The sequence below is a fragment of the Macrotis lagotis genome, chromosome 1, assembly GCF_037893015.1.
Source record: "Macrotis lagotis isolate mMagLag1 chromosome 1, bilby.v1.9.chrom.fasta, whole genome shotgun sequence".
NCBI classification, from domain to species: domain Eukaryota; kingdom Metazoa; phylum Chordata; class Mammalia; order Peramelemorphia; family Peramelidae; genus Macrotis; species Macrotis lagotis.
The window spans coordinates 399,470,992-399,494,478 of NC_133658.1; the positions used below are offsets into that span (position 1 = coordinate 399,470,992).

Below are 23,487 nucleotides of genomic sequence, written 5' to 3' on the forward strand. Positions count from 1 at the left end.
TCAGAGTTCTAGAGCTGGCTTTGCCGGAGACTGCCTGTATACATAGGACAAGTCACTTCCCCATCAGTTTTCTCACCTGTAAAACTTAATATCTCCAAGCTCATTCTCTGATTTCATGTAATCCAAAGCTTCAGACAGCCTCTATCACCTGGAATTCTTTACTTCTCAAGAATACCACTGAATATGCACTGCTGCCCTGAGCCACGGTGGTCTCTTTCTGTCTGCCTGCCAGGAGTGGAGGGTCTGTTTGCTCTGCTCCTATTCCCCACTCCCTCCTGCCAGTTGCTTGGCCCAGCACTTGCTGGGAAACCCCTTCTCCTACTCTAGGGCCCCGGGGCAGGGGCCTTTCAATATCCTATTCAGCTCTCTCGTTTCTTCTAGCTCAAGGGAACAGTACGTCCAATTCCAAATTTTGACCCAGAAGCAGATGCCAAGGCCCTGAGGAAGGCCATGAAAGGCCTAGGTAAGGGGGAGCTCTGGTGGTGGGGCTTTTAGGAGACAGACTGATAAAAAAGAGGTGGGTGCAACAAGGGCAGGTTCTAGAATTTGAGGCTTAAAAAGAAGCAAGACTTTCTTCTGATTCTTAACTTATTTGAGTTAATTCCACCAGCATAAAATATTGGAAAGAATGGGGCTTGAGACTAAAGAGAGGTATGGATTCCTGTACTTCCTGTGCCACCAACTCTTTTTGACCTCTTTTTCTTTGTAAAATGGTACAAATAATTTCTGCCCTGCTGAAATTATGGGATAATATGATAAAATATGTGTTAGTGCTTTGAAAAAAATAAACCCCTTCAACTGTCAGATATTGATCTCAATACCAGTAAATAGAGAGTTGTGTCTAGTGAAGAAGTGATGAAGTATGTGCCACCTGCTGCCATTTAGTGCCCATCTACTACTCTGGCTAGGGACCTTAATAATCTAGTAGAGGAAGAAAGGAAGGTCTGGGTTTCCTCATATGATCCATGAGATGATAGAATCTCTGAGCTAGAAAAAAGACACTCCCCCTTCCTCACTCCCACCCTAGCAAAGTCATTTAAAAATATTTTTTCAGTTAGCAAGAATCAGCCATTTAATCTAACTATTCTGCCTTTGCTGAAGATTTCCAGGAAAGCAGGGAATTCACTCCCTCCTATTCCATCTTTGACTGATTTGTTTTTTCCTACATCTATATTAAATATCTTTCTCTGCTACTTCTACACTTTTTGCTCCCCATTCTGTCTTCTGGAGGCGAGTAGGCCAAGTCTAAGAATAAGACCTCTTTTCTCTTTACAATCTTTCAGATATTTAAAGATGGCTATCCTGTATCCCATAAGATCTTCTCTAGGCTATGTATCTGCCATTCCTCTAGATGTTTTTTATGCAGTATTTATCATCTCGATAAATATCTTTCATCTTGACTGCCTTCCTCAGAACTACCTCTTCTCAATGCCCTTCCTGAGATGTGGCTGTCATAACCAAACACAGGACTCCCAATGTGGCCTGATTGGGTCTGAGTACAGCAAGTCAATCACCACCCTTACTCTAGACACTAACTTCCAGAGCAATGCAAGATTATTTAGCCCTTGTCTACTGACTCCCTTTTGAGCATGTTGCACATTAAAACCTTTAGTTTCTTTTTACATGAATGACTTCACCACCACTAGATGTCTTTGAAGTTGATTCCTTGAACCAAGTGTAAGACTTTAATTATCCCTATTACATTTTTTTTCCTAAGATCCCATCTTTTTTCTTACCTATCAAGGTATATTTAGATTCTGAGTCTCATTCAACATGTTAGCTATCCCATTTAGCATTACATCATCTTCAAATTTAATAAGCATGGGGCGGCTAGGTGGCATAGTGGATAAAGCATTGGCCTTGGAGTCAGGAGTACCTGGGTTCAAATCCGGCCTCAGACACTTAATAATTACCTAGCTGTGTGGCCTTGGGCAAGCCACTTAACCCCATTTGCCTTGCAAAATCCTAAAAAAAAAAATTTAGTAAGTATGACTTCATCTAAGTCATCGATTTAAAAAAATGTTGCAAGGCACAGGTCCAAAGACCTGAGACATTTCACACATCTCCCTCTACATCGAAGGAGGAATTATTAATTACTATTAATTATTGCTCTTGGGACTCTCATCATTTAGTTCCAAATTCCTCTTAAGCGTCTCATCTCTCCTTCCTTTCTTGATCTTCAAGTCAGCAAGCATTTGTACTGAAGACAAAAATGAATTAAGTCCCTACTCTCAAGGAACTTTGCATTCCATTTATAAGTGTACAGATATGTAAATATTAAATATATTAAATACATGATACATATGTGTATATGTATATGTTATAGGTATACACAAATCATAATAGGGTGCATTAATCTGAGAAAACCGGAAATGCCTCTTGAACTGAGCTTTGAAGAGACCAAGAAAGAGATAAGAAGGGAGAGAGTACCAGGTCTTACTGGGAAGAGGGGAGAGGACCTGCCCAAAGGAATTTTTTTTAGGGTTTTCTTTTGCAAGTCAATGGGGTTGAGTGACTTGCCCAAGGTCACACAGCTAGGTTATTATTAAGTGTCTGAGGCCGTATTTGAATCCAGGTCCTCCTGACTCCTAGGCCCGTGCTCTATCCACTACACCATCTAGCTGAACCCAAATGAATTTAAAGGTAGAATAATATAGGGGCAGCTAGGTGGCGCAGCGGATAGAGCATGGGCCCTGAACTCAGGAGGACCTGAGTTCAAATACGGCCTCAGACACTTAATAATAACCTAGCTGTGTGACCTTGGGTAAGTCACTCAACCCCATTGCCTTGAAAAAACAAACAAAAAAAAGAATGCTTATTTTATAAGGGAATAAAAAGTACATCAAGTTGGCTAGAATATAGAGTGAATGAAACAGTGAAAGGTAATCAGATCAAAAAGATGGGCTGGAACCAGACTATAAAGAACTTAAATATCAAACATTCTATTTTATACTCAAGATCACAGGGAGCCAATGAAGACTCTTGAGCAAGGGCTTGATTGATCAGACCTATACCTTGGGGACATCCATTTGGCAAATTTGTGGAAAACAAATTAGAGAGGGATCGATTAGGAAGTAGTTCAGCCGAAAGATGATAAGAGCCTGAGGTCGAGTGCTAGCTAGAGAGGATGGAACATATGTGTGAGTTCTTTGAGAGGAAGAATCAATAAGATTTGGCAACTTTTGAGATGTGGGCACAAGAGAGGTTGAAGAAGTGAGAGTGACAAAAAGAATGTTGTTTCCTTAGGCTGAAACAGGGTCATTAGAAAGAAGAGTAAGAAAATACGTTAATAAGTTCTGTTACCAATGTACTGAGTTGGAGCTGTTTATAGGACATCTTAGGGAAGCTGTTCATCAGACAGCTGGGATTGTGAAACTGGATCTTAAGAGATGGATGAGGGAAGGATCTATAGTCTTGAGGGTCATGTGATTAGTGGTTGTAGTTGAACCTGTGAAAACTGATGAGATCATTGAGAGAGAAGAGATGAGCATTCAGGACACAGCTCTGGAATGTACCCACACATCACTATATATATCAGGGATAGACATAGATAATGATCTTACAAGAGAGATTGAGAAGAGATGACAAGTCAGACAGGTAGGAGGAGAATGGCAACAAAGCAATATCCAAAAAAACATAGGATATGGTGTTCTGAATGCAAGTGATTCACAAGGACAGCATGAGAGACTGTCATATATTGGCATGTATATAATTTTTTAAGGTTACAAAGTATTTTTCATATATTGATTCATTTGATTTTCACAACAACTTTGTGAGGTAGTTAATATTTATTATTCCTATATATTTTATAGATGAGAAAACTGAAGCTGATAGAGGTTCAGTCACTTATCCAGGATCACATAGCTATTAAGTATCTAAAGTGGAATTTGAACTCTGACTTCAAGTCCAACATACTTCATTGAACTACCTCGCTGCCTACCACTAAGCATCCAGACAAATTATCTCTGTGGTATATTTTATATAGAATGCTAAATTTTAGGTCCAAAACACTGGATTCAAATATTGCCTCAGACACTATTAACTGTGTGACCTTCAGTAAGTCACCAATATCTCTTGACCTCAGTTCTTCATCTGTAAAATGAGAGAGATCTACCAATCTAGTAACTTTGCCAAGAAAGGAAATTAAGTTACCCTGGTATAACCTATTTTTTTTTTGCAAGGCAATGGGGTTAAGTGGCTTGCCCAAGGCCACACAGCTAGGTAATTATTATTAAGTGTCTGAGGCCGGATTTGAACTCAGGTACTCCTGACTTCAGGACCCGTGCTCTATCCACTGCACTACCTAGCTGCCCCAAACCTATTCTTAATTGAAGCCATTTTAACACTTCGTGATCACTGCTTCCTTGTCTAAATGTTCACAGGCCATCCCTTTAATAATATGTTTTAGCATTTTCCAGAAGTCAAAAGCAAACTCTAGTCTACAGTCTGCTGGCTCTACTGTATTATTTTATTGCAAAAACATTAAAATATCTCCAGTCCTCTGACTTTTTTTATTCCTTTTCATTTATAAAAAATCCAATAACAATTATAATTCTTTAGATACCTGGGATGTAATTCACCCCAACCTGGTTACTTGAATGAATTGAATGTGCTCTCACATGTGTCTTATTTTGGGCTTTAGACCCTTATTAGTTATTTTTGTTCTGTCCTTTTCAGTCTAATCATTATTTATCTTAAAGAAAACAAAGAGTGTATCATGATTTACTCTATTGTGATTAATGATCCTATCCCTTTTTGATTCTTCCCCAATATCTTGTTAAAGTCCTATCTGTAAATCTTTAATGTACTTCCCTACTCTGAACGCATTCTTAGTTTTCATTCCTCAGATCTTCTCATCTCTCTTGAACTATCTCATGTATAGTATTTTATGCTGGTGATCTTAGCTATTCTTTTTCTGAACTCTCTGAGATCTGATTTCCTAAAATCTGCTGTGTATATCAGATTATGCCCTACTTTCCTCTCTTTCTGTATCATGAATTCTAAAAGAGGGAGTTGTTATCTCTATCCCTGCCTGCAGGTCCTATATTTCTTCTTCACCAACCATTTCATCTTTGTCAAAATCAGGTTCATTACAGTAGTTTCATCGCTACCTTCTGAAAGATTACCTTATCATTAAGGCAAACCAGGAATTTATTAGCTGCTCTCCTTTTGGAAGAAGGAGCTTTAGCAAATATCTAGATATTTGAAATCTTCTATTTCTTGTCTATCATGTTTCCAAGCCTGATCTATTTTCTGAATTTACCTATTTCTTTCTTCAGGTAGTCTCTACTTATTCCCATGACAATATCACTTGTTTCTACCTCCCCCCTCCCCATTTTTTAACCAATATGTTCTGTCATGCTTCCTGCCCCTGCTTCAAGGGAGACATGGTTAGAATAGAGTCAGGAAAACATAGCTTTATATCCTGAATCTGACATTTCTAGCAGCTATTTAACCTCTCAAGGAAAGCTATTTTAACCTCTCTAGGCGTCAATTTCCTTACCTGTGAAATATGGATAACAATGCATAGGGTAGGTATGAAGGTCAGATTAAATTACAAATATATATATATATATATATATATATATGAAACTCTTAGAAAACTTTAAAATACTATAAAAATGTTAGCTATTGTTTTGTGGTTATTCAACATCTCCAGTGATGGGGAACTCCCTACCTTCTGATACAACCTGTTGCAGTTTTGAACAGTTTTTATATATAGGAACTTATTTTTTATATTAATGTAAAGGACCTTTCTCTTTAACTGGCACTCATTGATTCTAGACCTATTCTTTTAGGTCACATTAAACAAATACACTCCCCCTTCCGTTTAATATATTCCCCTTTCAGATATTTAAAGACAGATATCTTGTTCTCCCCCACTTTCCCATGCCTGCTTTGTTTACCCCCTCCCCTTTTCTGGGAAGAGAAATTCTTCACTGTATTCTCCTTCAGTTCCTTCTCATGTTATATAGCCATCCTTGCCACCCTTCTTTGTATCTTCCAACTAATCAGTATCCCTTTTAAAACATTGTTCCCAGATCTTACATAAAATTACAAACAGTTATGGTCTTCCTGGGGCAGAGGGCAATGGAACTATCACCAAGTTTTTTCTGATTGTTGTGCCTCTGTCAATGCACCCTATAATGACACTGGGTTTTTTTGGCTAACAGGTTAAAATTTTCCATTTATATTGACTTTGCAGTCCCCTAACATCCCTAATGATATAATAAAGAAGGACTATGAAACCTCAGGCTCAGAGGGAAACATTCTAGCTGGTGCCTCAGAGTTAAGCAATGGCTAGACATCATCTAAATCAGAGAGGGTCTGGGAAGTTACTGATCAGTGGAGATGGGTACCACACCACCAAGAACTTGCTCAGGATGAGAATCTGTGGGATATTTCTGTAGCCTGTCCTGCTGGATCCTTCTGAATCCCCTTTGGTCATTTCAGGTACAGATGAGGATACCATCATTGATATCATCACACACCGAAGCAATGACCAGCGGCAACAAATTCGCCAGACTTTTAAGTCCCACTTTGGCCGGGTGAGGATGGTTTCACACTTGAATCTTTTTCCTAACTCTAGCACCCACAATTTTGACCAATTTCTTCTTTTTCCTGGGCCTTTTTTTTGGCTCATCTTTATTAATATAGTTACTCACCCACAGTCTAGACATCTTTATAGCAGTATCCTTTCTTTAAGGTGACAGGGACATTTTTGTTCTCACCTCAAACAGTGGGTATGGGTTTTATATTCTCTTCCTTTTCCTCTTCTGACCAATGATGTGCATTTGGGGGTAGTCGATCAGGTGTCTAGGTTTGTTAGGGAGATAGTATAGCAAACATATCAAAACTAGCTGACTTACTCTTGATTAAACCTGTGACTTTATTCTCAATATCAGTTGTCTTATTCTAAATTGATTCATCTTACAATACCATCATTCTTACCCTGACCCAAAGCCCTTGTCTTTAAATCTATTCCCCTAACCCCAGGTGATACTCTTCTATTGTTGAAACCTTTTTCTTCCTCTTTTTCTTTTTAACCCCTTTCCCCCACCCCCCAAAATCTATTCTCTGCTTTGGCTTTATAAAGGACCTGATGGCTGATTTGAAGTCTGAGATCTCAGGTAATCTGGCAAGGCTGATCTTGGGACTCATGATGCCCCCTGCACACTATGATGCCAAACAACTGAAGAAGGCCATGGAGGTACCCATGCTGGGGAAGGGGAGAGAAAACTTGAACAGCACTGAATGAGAGGGAGGGCTTTCAGAGGACAACCTCCCACACCCTATTCCTTTCCATTGCCCATCTGGCTCTGAGTTCCCTGTGCCAATGAGCAATTGGCTCAGGAGGAAATAGGTGAGCAGAAAAACAGCAGGTAAAAGAAAGCCAGAACCTGGAAAGAAATGGAGTAAAAATCAAATTAAGATTGACTTGCCCTGAATTCCTAGCATGCATGATGACACAGTAGAAGCAGGGGGTAGCCCCTTCTGGCTTTGAATTGGAGACTTGGTCTTTCTGGTAATGGGGACAAAGCTATGACTGAGCCTTGTCTTTCCCTATGGGTTTCCAGGGAGCTGGCACTGATGAACAGGCTCTGATTGAAATCCTGGCCACTCGGAACAACCAAGAAATACGCGCCATCAATGAAGCTTATCAAGAAGGTAAGAGGACAAAGAAGTAAAGGGAAAGAATCAGACCAAGGAAATATGGCAAGTTCTGGGCTGGACCAGAGGAGGACAATGGAAACAGGAGAACTGGTGTGGGAGAACCCTTGGAAAAACTCTAGGTGTACTTTGCCTCCCTTTGGGTTTTACAAGTGATAGGATGGACTTCTCTTCAATTTGAGCTAAGCATATTTTGTTTCCCTGTAAAGGATGCTCAGTCCCATGTCCTTCATGTTTCTCTCCTCAGACTACCATAAATCCCTGGAAGATGACTTGACTTCAGACACATCTGGCCACCTTAAGAGGATCCTTGTCTCCTTAGCCACGGTAAGGCAGGAGGTAGTGTCAGGTGTTTCTGTGTGCGTGAACAAACAAATGAATGATTTTAATTTATTAAGCACCCATTGCCAAGCTCTGGGAGTACAAATAAAATCAAGCAAGATATTTCATTCTATTCAGGGGAAGAGAAGACATAAAAAGGGAGTTAGAATGAAGAGCCAGGGGATGGGAGACATATGCATATAGTAACATGGCATCCTATTTCCAGGAAAGATAAAGAAGAGGCTACCCTTTCAGAAGCCAGGGTCCTAGGGATAGAGTTTGATTTCTGTTGAAATGAAGACAAAGAGGAATGAGCAAGGGCAGGCATGATGGTTATATGTTGCTGATAGGAGTTGTTCACAGGGAGTGTGGAAGACTTCCTTATGCCTACCACAGGAGAACTACCACAATCCTTTTTCAGTGAATACAAAGTGCAAAACTCCAGACACACTGAGGGAATATTGATTGATTAGTCTTTTCAGTTGTGTCTGACTTGTAAACTGGTATAGTTTCCTATTTCCTTCCCAATTTGAACTCAGATCTTCCTATTTTCATGCCCAGTCTGTCTGCTGTGCTGTCTAGCTACCCCAAAAGAGGGATCATCGGTGAATTGTTTTGTGAGGGTAATCAGTGAGAGGAACCTCTTTCTACTCACATATCTTCCTTTATCTTTATACAATGATTTCATTTGATCCTCACAAAAACTTTGGGAGAGTTGACTAAGTGAAGATTATTATTCACATTTAATGGATTGGGAAACTGAAACTTGGAATAGGAATGTGACTTGCCCAAGACTTGGTTACTATTTTAGCTTGAATAGACTGAGAAGGAAGAGCCAGTGTCTTTTTTTTTGTAATTTATATTTATTCTCATTTTGTACAATGTATTTTATACATTAATAAAATATTCTTGTTTAACAGTAAACAAAATACCCCCTTCCCCCCCAAAATATAGACTCACTTGAGCGATAAAGTAAAGGGGAGAGAAAAAAATTAAAATTAAAAAAATAATAGTAATAATTGTAGGTATGGACAGGTTGCGCAGTAGACACCAGGAGCACCCAAACCCATATCCAGCCCCGTATACCCAACAATCAACCAGTTGTGTGACATGCAAGCCCCCCCCCCCAACCCCACTGCCCTGCATAAACCAAAGAAAGAAAAAAAAGACCTAAAATAAAATAAAATAGTAACAATAGTAGGGGCAGATGGGTGGCAGACAGAGCACTGGCCCTTGAGCCAGGAGCACCCAGGTCCGAATCCGGCCTCAGACACCCAACGATCACCCTGCCATGCGGCCCCAGGCAGGCCACCCAGCCCCATTTGCCCTGCACCCCCCCCCCCAAATAATAATAATAATTAAAAAAATGTGCTTCAGTCTGTTCCAGCACCACCAACTCTGTCGCAGGTGGATCACATTCTTTATGATAAGTCCATCACAAAAGTTACTTCCATATTTTTCCACCATTGCCATTGCTGATCACAGCTCCCTCCTTTCTTATTTTTCCACTACCATGTACTATATTTTCTCTCTCCTTTCACTCTGACTCTGCTGTAGGATAGCTGAGTGGCACAGCAGACAGATCCCTGGTCCTGGGGCCAAGAGGCCCTGAGCCCCCCTACCACCCCTTAGGCCCAGCATCCACCTGGCCCTATGGTCCTGGACAGGCCTTCCAATCCCAGCCCCTTGCAAGAAGTAAAAAAGAAAATTTGTTATATCTGACCACTCTCCCCCCATGGTACATCCTCTCCTCCTTTATTCACATCCCCACCCCTTCCCCCTGCTCCCCCCCTCCTTCTTACTCCAGATGTTTATACCCCATTGAGTATATATGCTGTTTCCTCTCCTAGCCACCTCTGATGAGAGCAAAGGTTCCCTCATTCCCCCTTGCCTTCCCTTCCATATCATTGCAATAGCTCATTGGAATAAAGAAAAATCTTATTATATGAAATATTTTGGCCTATTCCCTCTCTCTTTTTTATTTCTCCCATTACATTTTCCTTTTTTCTGTTGACTCCATTTTTACACCATATTTTATCTTCAAATTCAGCTTTCTTCTGTGCTTCATCTATAAAAGCTCCTTCTACCTGCTCTGATAATTGAGAAGGTTCATATGAGTATTATCAGTGTCATTTTTCTATACAGGAATATATGTAGTTCATCATCATCAAGTCTCATATTTTCTCCCTTCTCCAATCTCTATACTTCACCTGAGTCCTGTATCTGAAGATCAAACCTTCTGTTCAATTCTGGCCATTCCAACAGGAACATTTGAAATTCCCCTGGTTCATTGAAAGTCCATCTTTTTCCCTGGAAGAGGACATTCAGTTTTGCTGGGTAGTTGATTCTTGGTTGCATTCTAAGCTCTTTTGCCTTCCAGTATATTATATTATATTCCAAGCCCTATGAGCGTTTAATGTAGTTGCTGCTAAGTCCTGTGAAATCCTGATTGCAGCTCCACGGTATTTGAATTGTGTCCTTCTGTCTGTTTGTAATATTTTCTCTTTGACTTGGGAGTTCTGGAACTTGGCTGTAATATTCACCATCTTGGCTCTGCCCCAAACCATTGTCTTAAGACAGTAACTGAGAAGGATATTATAGAGAGAATGGAAACAGTCACTCATGTTGGTTTTTTGGGATCTCTTTCTTGGGGGGATTGGTGGATTCTCTCCATTTCTATTTTGCCCTCTGCTTCTAAGATATCAGGGGAATTTTCCCTGTAGTAATTCTTTGAAAATGATGTCAAGGCTTTTTTCCTGATCATGACTTTCAGGTATTCCAATAAATTTTAAATTATCTTTCCTAAATCTGTTTTCCATATCAGTTGTTTTTTTCAATGAGATATTTCACATTTTCTTCTAATTTTTCATTCTTTTGGTTTTGAAGTATTGATTTCTGATTTCTGGTAAATTCATCAATCTCCCTGAGTTCTATTCTTTGTCTGAAGGATTTGTTCTCCTCAGAGAGTTTTCTTATCTCTTTTTCCATCTGGCCAATTTTGCTTTTTAAAGCATTCTTCTCCTCAATAACTTTTTGAACTGTTTTATCCATTTGACCAAAGCTGGTTTTTAGCATGCTATTTTCTTCAGCATTTTTTTGGATTTCCTTGACTAAGCTGCTGACTTCATTTTCATGTTTTTCCTGCATCTCTCTCATTTCTTTTCCCAGTTTTTCTTCTAACTCCCTCATTTGATTTTCAAAGTCTTTTTGAACTCTGTCATAGCCTGAGCCCAATTCCTGTTTTTCTTGGAGTCTTTAGATGCAGGAGCTTGTGCTTCCTCATCCTCAGACTGAGTATTTTGATCCTTCTTGGGCTCACAGGCAAAATATTTCTCAATGGTGTTCCTCTTGTTTTTCTGCTTACTCATTTTCCCAGCTTTAGCCTGGTTTTGGGGTGCTTCCTGAGCTTTTGAGACACTCCCACAAAGGTCTCAATGTGAGAAGCTCTGTCCTCCTTCCTGGTCTGTGAATGACCATATGTGCCCCCCTCTGCCACGGGGCTGAGGTGGAAGGGGCCCTGTTGTTCTATGGGGGGCCTAGACTGCAATCAGGATCTGAATGTGGTCAGAGCCCCAGAGTTCTGTTCCGGGGACTGAGCTCGGCAGTCTATCTCTTCACTCCCCTCCTTAGGTTCAATGGGCTCACGCTCTGGGGGCTCCTGCTTACAGGCTCTGCCTGCTTCTTTTTCCTGGATTGGGACTGCCTTGGCCACTCTGCTGCTCCCTGCTTGCTGTGTGCCCTGAGGGCTGGACTTCACGTGCTCACTCTGGCAGAGGTCCCCTGCTGTTCCCCCAATTTGTGCCTGGTGTTCCCCGGGGTGAAGGTCAGGAAACTGCCACAGCTGCTGTGAGCTGCAGCTCCCAGTGCCCTGGGGCTGCCTCCAGGAGGCTCTGGCAGGCAGCCCCTTTGGCTGGCCACCCCTCTGACCCCGGGGAGCAGAGCCTTTCTGCTCTTTTCCAGGTTACCTTGAGTAGGAGAACTGCCTCACTGGGTCCCTCTGTGGGTTCTGTCTCTCAAAAATTTAGTTAGAGTCCGTAGTTTAGAAGTCTTATGAGAGAGCGCCCAAGACAAGATCCGCTCTTGTCACCATCTTGGCTCTGCCCCCAAACCATTGTCTTAAGACAGTAGCTGAGAAGGATATTATAGAGAGAATGGAAGCAGTCACTCATGTTTCTAGAGCACTTTGAAGTGATAAATTCCAGTCTTCTCATTTTTTTCTAAAATTTATGGATAGATTTTTTTTTAGATTTTTTGTAAGGCAAATGGAGTTAAGTGGCTTGCCCAAGGTCACACAGCTAGGTAATTATTAAATGTCTGAGACCGGATTTGAACCCAGGTACTCCTGACTTCAAGGCCAGTGTTTTATCCACTACGCCACCTAGCTGCCCCTAGATTTTGTTTTAATAAGACTACTACTTCTCTTTACATGATTGCTTTTGTATAATTTGGGCAGCTAAGCAGCACAGTGCTGATAGAATGCCAGTACTGTTGTCAGGAATATGTAATTAGTATCTGAAACTAGATACATAATACAAATACAAATTACAATTCTGAGAAGGCAATCTATCAATTATTTAGAGAAAGGAGGCGTGCATCCTTTAACTTTGGCATTAGGGTACTAAACTTGACTACTGGTTTGTTGTTTTTTTGTTTTCATATCACTTTTGTTTCTTCGTATATTCCTCCTTTCCCCTTCCTATCCATCAAGATGTCAGTTTAACACAGAATAATTTTGTCACTTCAAATCTGACTTCAGATTCTTACTTGTTATAAGCCCTCAGTAAGTTACTTGATCCTGTTTGCCTCAGTTTCCTTATTGGTAAAATGAGTTGGAGAAGGAAATGGTAAATCACTTCAGTATCTCTGCCAAGAAAACCCCAAATGGGGTCACTAAGAGTTGGACATGACTAAAAAAACCACAGATGAACAATATTGTATAAATTGTTCTCTTGGTTCTTCTCTAGTCATTCTGGATCAGTTCAAACAAGTCTTCCTAGGCTTCTATGAAACCATCTTCTTTATCATTTCTTAGAGCACAACAGTATTCCATACATTTACATACCACAATTTGTTCAACCATTCCTCAGTCGATGAGCAAATGTTAAGTGTCTAGCTCTTTGTCACTTCAAAAATAGCACCTATAAAGATATTTGTATCTGTTGTTCCTTTTCTTCTTTGATCTCTTTGAAGATATGATATTGGTATTGGTAGGTCAAAGGAAATACACAGTTTAGTTAGGGACATAGTTCCAAATAATTCACCAAAATCACTGTATTTTTGTCATTTTTCTTTTTTGTCAACTTTGCAATCTGAAGGGCATGGAGGAGGACTTCAGAGTTGATTTAATTTGTGTTTTTCTAATTATTTGTGATTTAGAACATTTTTTTTCATATGGCTATGGAATTCTCCTTTTGAAAAATGCCCAGATAGGTACCTATCCCCAATACTTGATAAACCTCTTTACAAAAGAGGTCTCTCTCTCCTGAGAAGAGAATCTGCCAATTATTTACAGAAGTGAGGAGTGTGTCCTTTAACTTGGGCATTAGGGCACTAACCTTAATTACTGGTTTGTTATTTTTTATTGATATCTTTTGTTTTTATATCACTTTCATTTCCTCAAATATCCCTTCCTCCCCCTTCTTACCAGTCAAGATGCTACTTTAACATAGAATAAAAAAAGAAGAGGAAGAAAAGCAGTTCAGCAAAACTAATCCTGCACATCAGTCAAGTGTAACAGTAATAGATTTTGCTTGTCAAACTTTTGGCTATTGTATTTGGCCTGAATTTTTTGTTGCTTTTTTTTTAGAGCTATTTTACAGCTTCATGCAACAACTAAGAGGTACCTAAAATTGAACCTGGAATCAGGAATACTCATCATTCCGAGTTCAAATAACTGCCTCTAACACTTATTAGCTGTGCAACCTTGGATAAGTCACTTACTCCATTTGCCTCAGTTTCCTTCTCTGTAAAATGAATTGGAGAAGGAAATGGCAAATCAATATAGTATCTTTGCCAAGAAAACCACAAAAGAAGTCACAAAGAATTGGATAACACTAAACTGAACAATATTCAGTAAGCTCCATTCACTCTCTGTTACCTCCAGGACAAATGAAAACCTGGCCCCTTCCTATCTTCTTATTCTTCAGTTCCCTCCATACATTCTTTGATTGAGTAATACCAGCTTACTTAACAGTTCCTTAAACAAGGCATTCCTATCAAACATGAAATTACTGTTTTTGTGCCTTTGCACTCACTTACTGTCCCTCTATATCTGAAATATTCTTCCTTCTCAACTTCATGTCTTAAACTTGGCTCAAATCTCACTGAAGGCTTTTTTCAGTTCCCCCCAACTGTTAGCACCTTTCACTTCTACTCTGTATGGTATCTTGTATGAACCTAATTATTTACACAAATTGTCTTCCTCAATAGACCATGAATTCCTTAGGGGCAGGGACTGTTTTTGCCTTTTTTTTTGGTTATACCCAGCATTTAAACACCAAGGGAACATCGTTAATAAATGGTGTTGACCGAACTGTTTGTTATGAATGTTTTTGTAATAATGAGTCTTTTTAATGTTTTCTACTTTCTTGGGTTTATAGTCCTAGTAATAGTGTCTGGGTCAAAGTATGAACAAGTTAGTTCTTCTCTTCTCTTAAGCAATCAAGGTAAAGGGATTTGCCCAAGGGTCACACAGCTAGTAAGTATCCAAGGCCAAATTTGGATTCAGGTTCTCCTGATTTCAGGGACAGTGCTCTTATCTACTCTGCCACCTGACTTCCCTACAACATGGTTTTTCTTGAAAAATTCTTGTCCTTTAACATTTTTGCTAGCTTGATGATTGTGAAGTGATATTTCAACAACCTCTCCATTTACAGAGGAGAAAACTGAGGTCCAGAGGGTTTACATGCTAATTGTTGCCTAATAGATTTTGATCAAGTCAGATAAGAGTTGAATTCAGTTTGTATGACCATATGCTCCCAGATATCTCCCTTCCTAACTGCCTTTATCAGTGTTCACATGAAGTTATCAGAGTTATCCTGGAGAAGAGAGAATTAGTGATAAGTCTGATATTAAAAATTATCTTGTCCTATTTCATGACTTCCCACACACTAAACCATGATCTGGGGTAGGGGTAGAAGGCAGAAACAGTTCCTTTTTTTCCCTCTTGTTTAACACAGGACTGGTCACTGTTCACTCAGTACATTTATGGTAATTGGTGAATATTCTTTCCTGTTTCATCTACAGGGGAACCGAGATGAGGGACCTGAAAATTCAGATCAGGCTCGAGAGGATGCCCAGGTGAGATTTCTTGAAACCCCTTTTGCAAGATTTTATGAAACTGTTCGCCTAATTGAAAGTTCTCTCCCTGGAAAGTGACCATGCTAGGCCTGGGAAAATGGAATTACCTCCTTAGGGGAAAAAAAATCTTATCCAGGGAAACAAATCCATTCCAAAGAAAAGAAGAAAGGGAAGATCTGTAGACTTATTGAGTGTGATATGGGGCTTGTAGCCAGGAACTATCCTGGGTAGCTCTGAAATTGGATCCTCAGTTGCCCTACCTGCAAAATAGAAGCATTGACTTGGCAGTCAGAAAGATTGGATGCCAGCTCTTAGTCAAAGGTGGGCTTGGGGGCACATTGGGGTCTCCTGGCTGCATTGCTTTAATAGCATTGTTTGTTTTGGCCCTCTCTGGGATTGGACTGCTTCCTTTCCAATGCTAGAACCATCTTTCTTTTTTGTTCAAGGACTTCTTTTGCTTCTTTTTGCACCAATAGTTGATCCTGGTGATAGCCTGCTTATGCTAAGCTAAGCTGCCCTATCATAACGTAACTGCTCACTTAAGTAGGTGATTTGCTTCCCTTGCCCTGTTACACACACACACACACACACACACACACACACACACACACGTGTACATATGCACAAACTTCTCAGCACTGCAGATACTTGTGAAGCTTAGTACCAATTATTTTCACATCCTAAAAATTACCAAAAAAAAAAATTGGAAATGCGATTTGGAGCTGTAAGGGGTTAAGAGTTATCTGATCAAATTTCCAGAATTATAAACATTTATTGAGAATTACCCTCATCTAAAACATACAAAATGGAAAGAAAACTGGGGTCAGATCTGAATTCTAGTCCAGACTAGGATTACTGCACAAACTAGCTGTGTGACCTTGAGAATCTCCTTCTCCTTCTTTATTCTTTATTTGTAAAATCACTTTTTGTGTGGAAAAAAAGAGGATAGACTTGATAATGTGTTCAAATGTGTCTTCCAGCTCTGGCATTCCATCTTCTAAGGGCCTGAGTCCTGTTCTGATTTTATCTGTTCTTTTTTTTTTAATTTTCTCCATTCTTTGGACCTCAAAGCAATGATATCAAATTCAAATTCAAACAGGAAACATAGATAAGGATCTCTGCAGGCCACATTTTGACTTAGAAAACCATATATAACATGATATATGTTCTGTTGTATTTTTATTCATTTCATTTTGTTAATTGTTTCCCTAATTACATTTTAGTCTGGTTCAGGCAACACTTGGGAGCATTGAGTATGCTTGATACCTCTGCCTAGACTGAAGGCCAGAGAGAAAAATTATCTTTTTCTTCTCCTACCTCAAAGATCTCCTTCTGTAACCTCTTGTTCCCCAATTGCCTAACTTTGGCAATAGATGGAAAAAATGATTAAGCAAATGGGGAGTTAGCCATGCTTTGGTTTTTCTTTCTTAGCTTTGGGTTTCTTCCAATAGAGCCAGAGTAGAATGTTTTTTAAGTTACCACTTGACACTTAATTTTCTACTGTTAGATTTCATCTTAGATTAATAATTACCCTCACCTTTTTCCAGATATTCCTGGAAAGACAAGATGTCAATGGAATGTCAGAACTGAAAAGGACTTTAGCAAATAATCTAGCCCCTCATTGCACCATTAGTGAACCTGGAATCTAAAGAGGGAAAATAATTTACTTAAGATCACACAGGGAGTTAAGGGTGAACCTGGGACCAGAAGTCGAGTACTGACTTCCAGACAAGGATTTTTTTCAATTACATCAACCTGAATGTGGTCATTTACCTTTTTCTCTATATCTGGAGAATTGGGCAACATAGAGTGAGAGTTGGAATAATGGAAATGGGACCTGGGAGTCATAGAAAACTCATTTCACCTACTTTGCCCAGGGCTAGCCCCATCTAGAAATCCTGGTATATCCTACTAATAACTATCATTTATATAACACTTTTAAGGTCTGCAAAATACTTTACAAATATTATCACTTTAGATCCTCACAATAGATCCTGGGAGGTAGATGCTATGATTATCCCCATTGTTACAGTGGAGGAAAGGGAGGCATTGTAGGTTGCCCAGGGTCACACAGTAAGTATCTGAGACTGGATTTGGCCTGAGGGTATATTTGAACTCAGATCTTCCTGAATCTGGATCTACCAGCACTCTATCCACTGTATCACCTAGCTTTCTGAAAAAGCAAGGTTGCACATTTTTGACAAGACTTTAAAATATGTCCCATAGATATTTAACAAGTGACTTCTCTGGTGGTAAAAGATGATGCATAGCACTCTACTAAATTTAATCTGTACTCCAATCAACCCATAAAACAGTAAATTAAGCCTTTGTCAATTTCCAAACAGTAGTTTTTCATACTGCAAATTTAACAATAAACTCAAGCAATTTGTTAAAAAAAGAAAAACACACAAGGTCATGATTATATAATTCCTCCTACCTGGACCTTGATGTTGTCTGCCAACTTCTCCTCCTTGCCCCACTGCTCTTGCAAGCTTTCTAAATCTTTGAATTTTGCCTGGTTCGATCTTCCCATTTCCATCCCAATGGGTACTCCTAAATGCAAACTGCAATTCCTGCTTTTGTCAGCAGAGGGAACACAACTGACAAATTTTCCAGCCCACTGTTGCTTCTTTGAGAAAAAGACAGGAGAAGAAAGAGAGAGAGACACCAGGGTCTCATTAAAGGGATGCTCCTAATACAATAGTCTTGCCCAGTCCATCTCACACAGCTAGTTTAGGAACATATGGATTATGTGCCCCCCCCCAAGACCTATCCACCTTTTAGGGAGATTCCCTGGGTTCTAGATAGAGTCAGGGAATAAGGAAATGAATGAATGAAATTACTGGTTTTGTGCCTTTGCACTCACTGACTGTCCCTCTATATCTGAACTGGAAAGAACTTTAAGGAACATGGAACCAAATGAGGCCCAGAGTTAGTGATAGAGGATTGGAAACCTGAGTCTTTTAAAGGTGAAAAAATAAAGCCTTTAAAAATTTTATTTATTACTTATTTTTTGCAAGGCAATGGTTTTAAGTGACTTGCCCATGGTCACACAGCTAGGTAATTAAGTGTCTGAGGTTGGATTTGAACTCAGGTCCTCTTGACTCCAGAGCCAATGCTCTATCCATTAAATTATCTAGCTGCCCTATAGCCTTTTACAGTTTGTACAAAAAGATGCTTTCAACTTGGAATAACTCAAAATGGGGTAAAAATCTGTGTCTAGAATAACCATCTATAACAAAAAGTTATATCTAATTTCATTAGTGCAGTTGCCATACACACTTGAACCACAGTAAGTACCAATGATTGTGCTTTGGGCATCTCAGTGGTAATTTACTTTGGAAATTTAGTCTCAATAACATCTGGCATCAAAAGAGAAACTTTTCTATTTAAGGTTACTTTCTTATCTGTTGTCACATTTTACCTTTAAATATGAAAATGACACTGGACTTGGAATCAGGAGACATAAATTTAAATATCAGCTATAGCTTTTATAATCTGTGTGATCATTCAGCTTCTTCATCTGTTAATGAATCATTAATAATTGCACTATTGCCTTTCACAAGAAAGCATATCTGCCTTGGTATTTCTCTCCATTTTATTAATGAGAAAACTGGGGGGGTCCATAAATAAATATGATTTGCTCAAACTAATCCAGTGAGTTAGAGGTAGAGCCAGTACTAGAAACCACATATATTAATTTCCTGTTCTTTCCATTGTATCTTAAGATGATCTCTAGGGTCCCTTCTAGGTTTATCATTCTGAATCTGAGTCAGATCATCAAGGACACTGGGCTTTTTTCTTCATTTATGTAATTACAGTGTCCTCACAAGACCTTCTTACAAACAGTCACTGTATATTCAACCCAATTCCTCCATCCCAAATTGGGTCTTCTCAGACCTTAGTCTTACTTTGCCTTCCCCTCTTTCCCTTCTCCTTACTCTCAGGTGATTGCTGAAATCTTGGTGAGTCTTGAATTTTATTATAATTTTTAATACCCCATGTGAAGGAATTCTGGGGCTAGATTGCTTGCGTGTGCTGAACCCATTGGGGAGTACCACTTGGGGTTTGAGGCTTGCTTTAAGGTGTTCTCTCTCCTTCTCTCTCAGTCTATCTCTCAGTCATTCTCTCCAGTACCTGTGCACCCCCCCCCAAAAAAGATATCTCTTGAAGAATATTTGTCTGGGGTTAAAACAGAGAGGAAAACAGTGGACAGAAAAACTATCTCTATATGCTGTTCATTGGGGCTCATATTCCGGAATGGAAAAGAAAGTATCTGATACCAAGCTTCCCCAGTTAATTCCAAAGGGCAGAGAGTTGCCAAGGATTGGGGAAAGAACAAGTCACGGGTCCCTCTTCCCAAACAGGCCATACCCATTCCTCCCATAGAATAGCAACACTTGGACAAGATTTGAATGTTTGACATTAGCAGTAACAATTTATTCTCCTGTTTCTTCCCCCCCCCCCCAATTCTACTTGTATTTTTCCTTGCCTCAACTTTGTAGGAGATAGCAGACACTACGACCAGCAGTGACAAACCTTCTCTGGAGACACGTTTCATGAGTATTTTATGTTCTCGAAGTTATCAACATCTCCGGCGAGGTTAGCACTCCACCTACTCCACTAGTGCTCATCTCATCCTCTCTGCTGGGTGCTGTGGGGGAACACAGAATCACCCATGAGAATAAGCAGGGAAGAAGACATTTCTGTACCCTTGGTGAAATTTTTATGTGAGCCCAGAAATACTCCTTACTGATTTGAGGCCACATTAATAGAGTATTAGTGTCCAGGCTAAGGGAGGAAATAACTCCACTGCAAGTTGCCCTGCTCATACCACATACTAAGAATTTTAGGAAGAACATTGGTAAGATGTGATTTCTTTCCCTCCCCCCATGTAAATATTAATGCTTTCCTGGCCAAAATATTTAGGAACTCATGCCCCTTGATGGTATCTTATCACAGTCCTTGGAGTGGGTGAATTCTAGGTGTTTGAGGGACTTTGCGGGGGAGAGCCTAGGGAAGATTAGGTTGGAATGTCCCTTCTCTACTCCTCTTGGGGTTCACTCCTCTTCTGGGCTTTCCTGGCTTCCAGTTTTCCAGGAGTTCATCAAGATGACTAATCATGATGTGGAGCACACCATTAAGAAAGAGATGTCTGGTGACGTGCGGGATGCTTTGGTGGCTATCGGTCAGTGGCCTGGAGTGGGAGGGAGCCGTGGGATAGGGCACCAGTACAGATGACCAGGAAATAATATAGTAACTCACAGCTTCAGTTCATGTCCTATAGCCATGAAGTTTGCCCACTTGGTCTGAAGGTTTATGAGAACCCAAGAGGAAATAGTTGATGCCCTGCTTGTCTATGGTGAATTAACAAGAGAAATGAAGGAGGAAGGAAATGGTGTTTACAAATACCCACTTCCACTCTACATTTCCTTCCTTCCTGCCCCCACTAGTTGCTTTTAGGAGAAACAGGAAAGCCTTTCCCATTCTCTACCTACATCAAAATGTCTTCCCTATATGCCAAAATTTCTACCACTAGATTTCAATTTTTTTTGCATCTTAAAGAATATATGGCATTCCTGCCCCCTCACTAGAAAACAGATTCCCTGGACTTATGCCACTTTAACTATCAGCTAAGTACTTAAAAGATTAGTTGGCAGTCAACTGAGATCAAAGTCCCTATGAATGGGAGGAGAAGACCTAAGAGAGATCCCTGATGTGGAGTGAAACATGTGAAGGGATGATGTCAGTACCAAAGACCAATTTTGTTGGTATACAGTCATAATTAAGGCTGGTACTAGGTAACAGCCCCAAGAAATAATAAGAGAAACTAGTTTCTAACTACATTTCTTTTATGTTCTCTTCAGTCCAAAGTGTCAAGAACAAGCCCCTCTTCTTTGCTGATAAGCTGTACAAGTCTATGAAGGTAAACCCTTCCCTTCTTCTGGAGCATTCTAGAGTCAAGGGTCATTTGGCAGCCCAGACCTTTCTCATTCCTTGCTCTCCCACACTCTGAGGTGGGATTCCCCTGTTCATTAAAATGCTGGAAACACTGGCATATCAGCAAAACTTTGAAAGAAAAAACACGTCAAACCTCCTTCTGGAGGAGGGTCCAAGAGCATAAGCTTTTTGTACAAATGACTTCCCCTCTGAGTGTCTTATCTTTTAAAAGTGAAGAGGTTGTATTAAATGACTCCTAAGGTCCAAAATCCTAAAATTCTTGAAGATAAGATTCCAAGTCTATTCTCTGTGGTTTCCCAGAAAGGGTTATCATCTAGGGTTCTAGCTGCTAAGAGCTCCCTGTCCCAAGTGCTCATGGAAAACCATTAATCTGTGACATCTTGGGTAGAACTGAGAGACTGAGGCATAATTTCCTCCAATGGGCTTGACTAATGATGGATATATATGTGTGTGTGTGTCTCTCTCTCTCACACATCTTCTCTGTAAATCTTTACCTGTATATACTCTATCAGGGAGCAGGCACAGATGAGAAAACTCTCACAAGAATCATGGTCTCCAGAAGTGAGACTGACTTGCTCAACATTAGACGAGAGTTCATTGAGAAGTATGACAAATCACTTCATCATGTCATTGAGGTAAGGAGGAAGGGACTCCAAATCTTATCATAAACTAGATGTCTTTTACCAGACATTAAACTGAAGGAAAGGGAGGGTGTTTGGGGTTGGGTTCTAATGACTTTTTATCCTTCCCCTCCATAATTCGTCATATTTCAAGAATGGCACATATATTCTTCTTGCTCTGGGGGAGGTATCCCTTGCATCATTATTAGAACATGGAAGAATTCCTTCTACAGAAGTTGATGGGGGGCTCCTTGAGGAGATGGGGGCAGCCACTCTGGGAGGTGCCTGGGAAGGTTTTTCACTCTGAATATGTCCTTTCTTTCTTCTCATAGAGTGACAACTCTGGAGACTTCCTCAAGGCTTTGCTGGCCCTCTGTGGAGGAGAGGACTAGCTGGAAAGGGGAGAGCTGGTCCCCAATTCAAAACTGCCCTGTTGGTTGTAGAGGTTACCATGACTTTCAGGGAAACTTCTTTTGTTATCCAGCCTCATACTCAAGACCACAGCCACTGATCCCTAAACAGCCAAGACAAGTGGGGAAGGGGAGGGACAGTGGAGATGGGGAGGGAAGGGACTTGTCTTCTGTGAATGCTGTAGGAGGAAAGGGTGACACCTCCAGCTAGGTGTTTTTCCCAGTGAAGTTACTCCTGTCCATGTATTCTAAAATGAATAAAATGTATACCAATCATAGAATCTGAGTTATAAGGTATCTCTGGAAGACACCCAACCTAAAACTGAACAGCCATCCCTTCTACACTATCTGTACACCATCTTTTGCTTCAAGTCTTCAGAGATGAGGAACTTACTGCCCTTTGAAGGCAACCCATCCCTCTTTGGGACAACTTTAATTTTATAAAGCCTTTTTAGATATTGGGTCAAAATTTGCTTCCCTTGATTTCCCTCAATGTGCTCTCTGGAGCCCAGAACTGTTCCAAGCATGGGAGATGAAGTCAGACTGGGCAAAATACAGGCTTCCATTCACAGCTCCACCCATCACTCATAGTTTCTGCCTCCCCACTAATCCTCTTGTTTTTTGACTTTCTCATCTACAGTCTCTCCCTACCTGATGCTGCTTAAAGTGTTTCCCTTTATGAGCTTTGTTGAAATTACTTTTGCCCGGTGTCTGGTATGTCATAAGCATTCAATAAAACACTTGTTGACTGACATGTGGGACCTCTCAGAAAGTACAACCTGTGAGGTTTGGGTCCAACTAGACGACCCCAGAAAAAAATTACTGTCTGTGAGGCTCTTCTTCCTGTATTTCTCCCAAAGTTTTTCCAAATTTTTCCATCTACTCTAAACTGCTTTCTTCTTACTGCTCTAGCACCAATGCTTTAATCTTGTATAGTAATATTGGTTGTATAGTATAGTTTGTTCCCAAGCATTCAGTCCATCACCAGGTACTGTTGGGGGTGGGGCGGGGGGGGAGTAGGAGTGCAAATACAAAGAATGAAGCCATGACTATTTTCAAGAGGCTTACTTCTACTATATCTTGCATGTCAGAATGGGGTTGGAGTTGGGGGGGTACAACAAACAGACATGACATCCTTCTGATCTTTTGAGGAAGTTCTGTGAAAAAAATGGAACAAGGATTATGATTCCAGTTTATAAAGCAGT

At 40.2% G+C, this 23,487-nt stretch overlaps 1 protein-coding gene across 4 annotated transcripts in view; it reads left to right on the forward strand.

The window, feature by feature from the left end:
- Positions 1–23,033, forward strand: part of ANXA6 (annexin A6) — a 59,818-nt gene extending 36,785 nt beyond the window's left edge. For 3 of the 4 annotated variants that reach the window (XM_074212584.1, XM_074212583.1, XM_074212585.1), the window contains exons 15-26: positions 382–463; positions 6,454–6,548; positions 7,097–7,210; positions 7,578–7,668; positions 7,919–7,998; positions 15,238–15,291; positions 19,239–19,256; positions 19,797–19,893; positions 20,384–20,479; positions 21,159–21,217; positions 21,765–21,887; positions 22,205–23,032. In XM_074212584.1, the coding sequence (XP_074068685.1) occupies positions 382–463; positions 6,454–6,548; positions 7,097–7,210; positions 7,578–7,668; positions 7,919–7,998; positions 15,238–15,291; positions 19,239–19,256; positions 19,797–19,893; positions 20,384–20,479; positions 21,159–21,217; positions 21,765–21,887; positions 22,205–22,264 (969 nt within the window). In that variant the 3' untranslated portion in view covers positions 22,265–23,032. Of the gene's footprint in view, positions 1–381; positions 464–6,453; positions 6,549–7,096; positions 7,211–7,577; positions 7,669–7,918; positions 7,999–15,237; positions 15,292–19,238; positions 19,257–19,796; positions 19,894–20,383; positions 20,480–21,158; positions 21,218–21,764; positions 21,888–22,204 lie in introns of all 4 variants that reach the window. The other variant, XM_074212586.1, reaches the window with a different exon arrangement.
- The last annotated feature ends 454 nt before the right edge of the window (positions 23,034–23,487 follow it).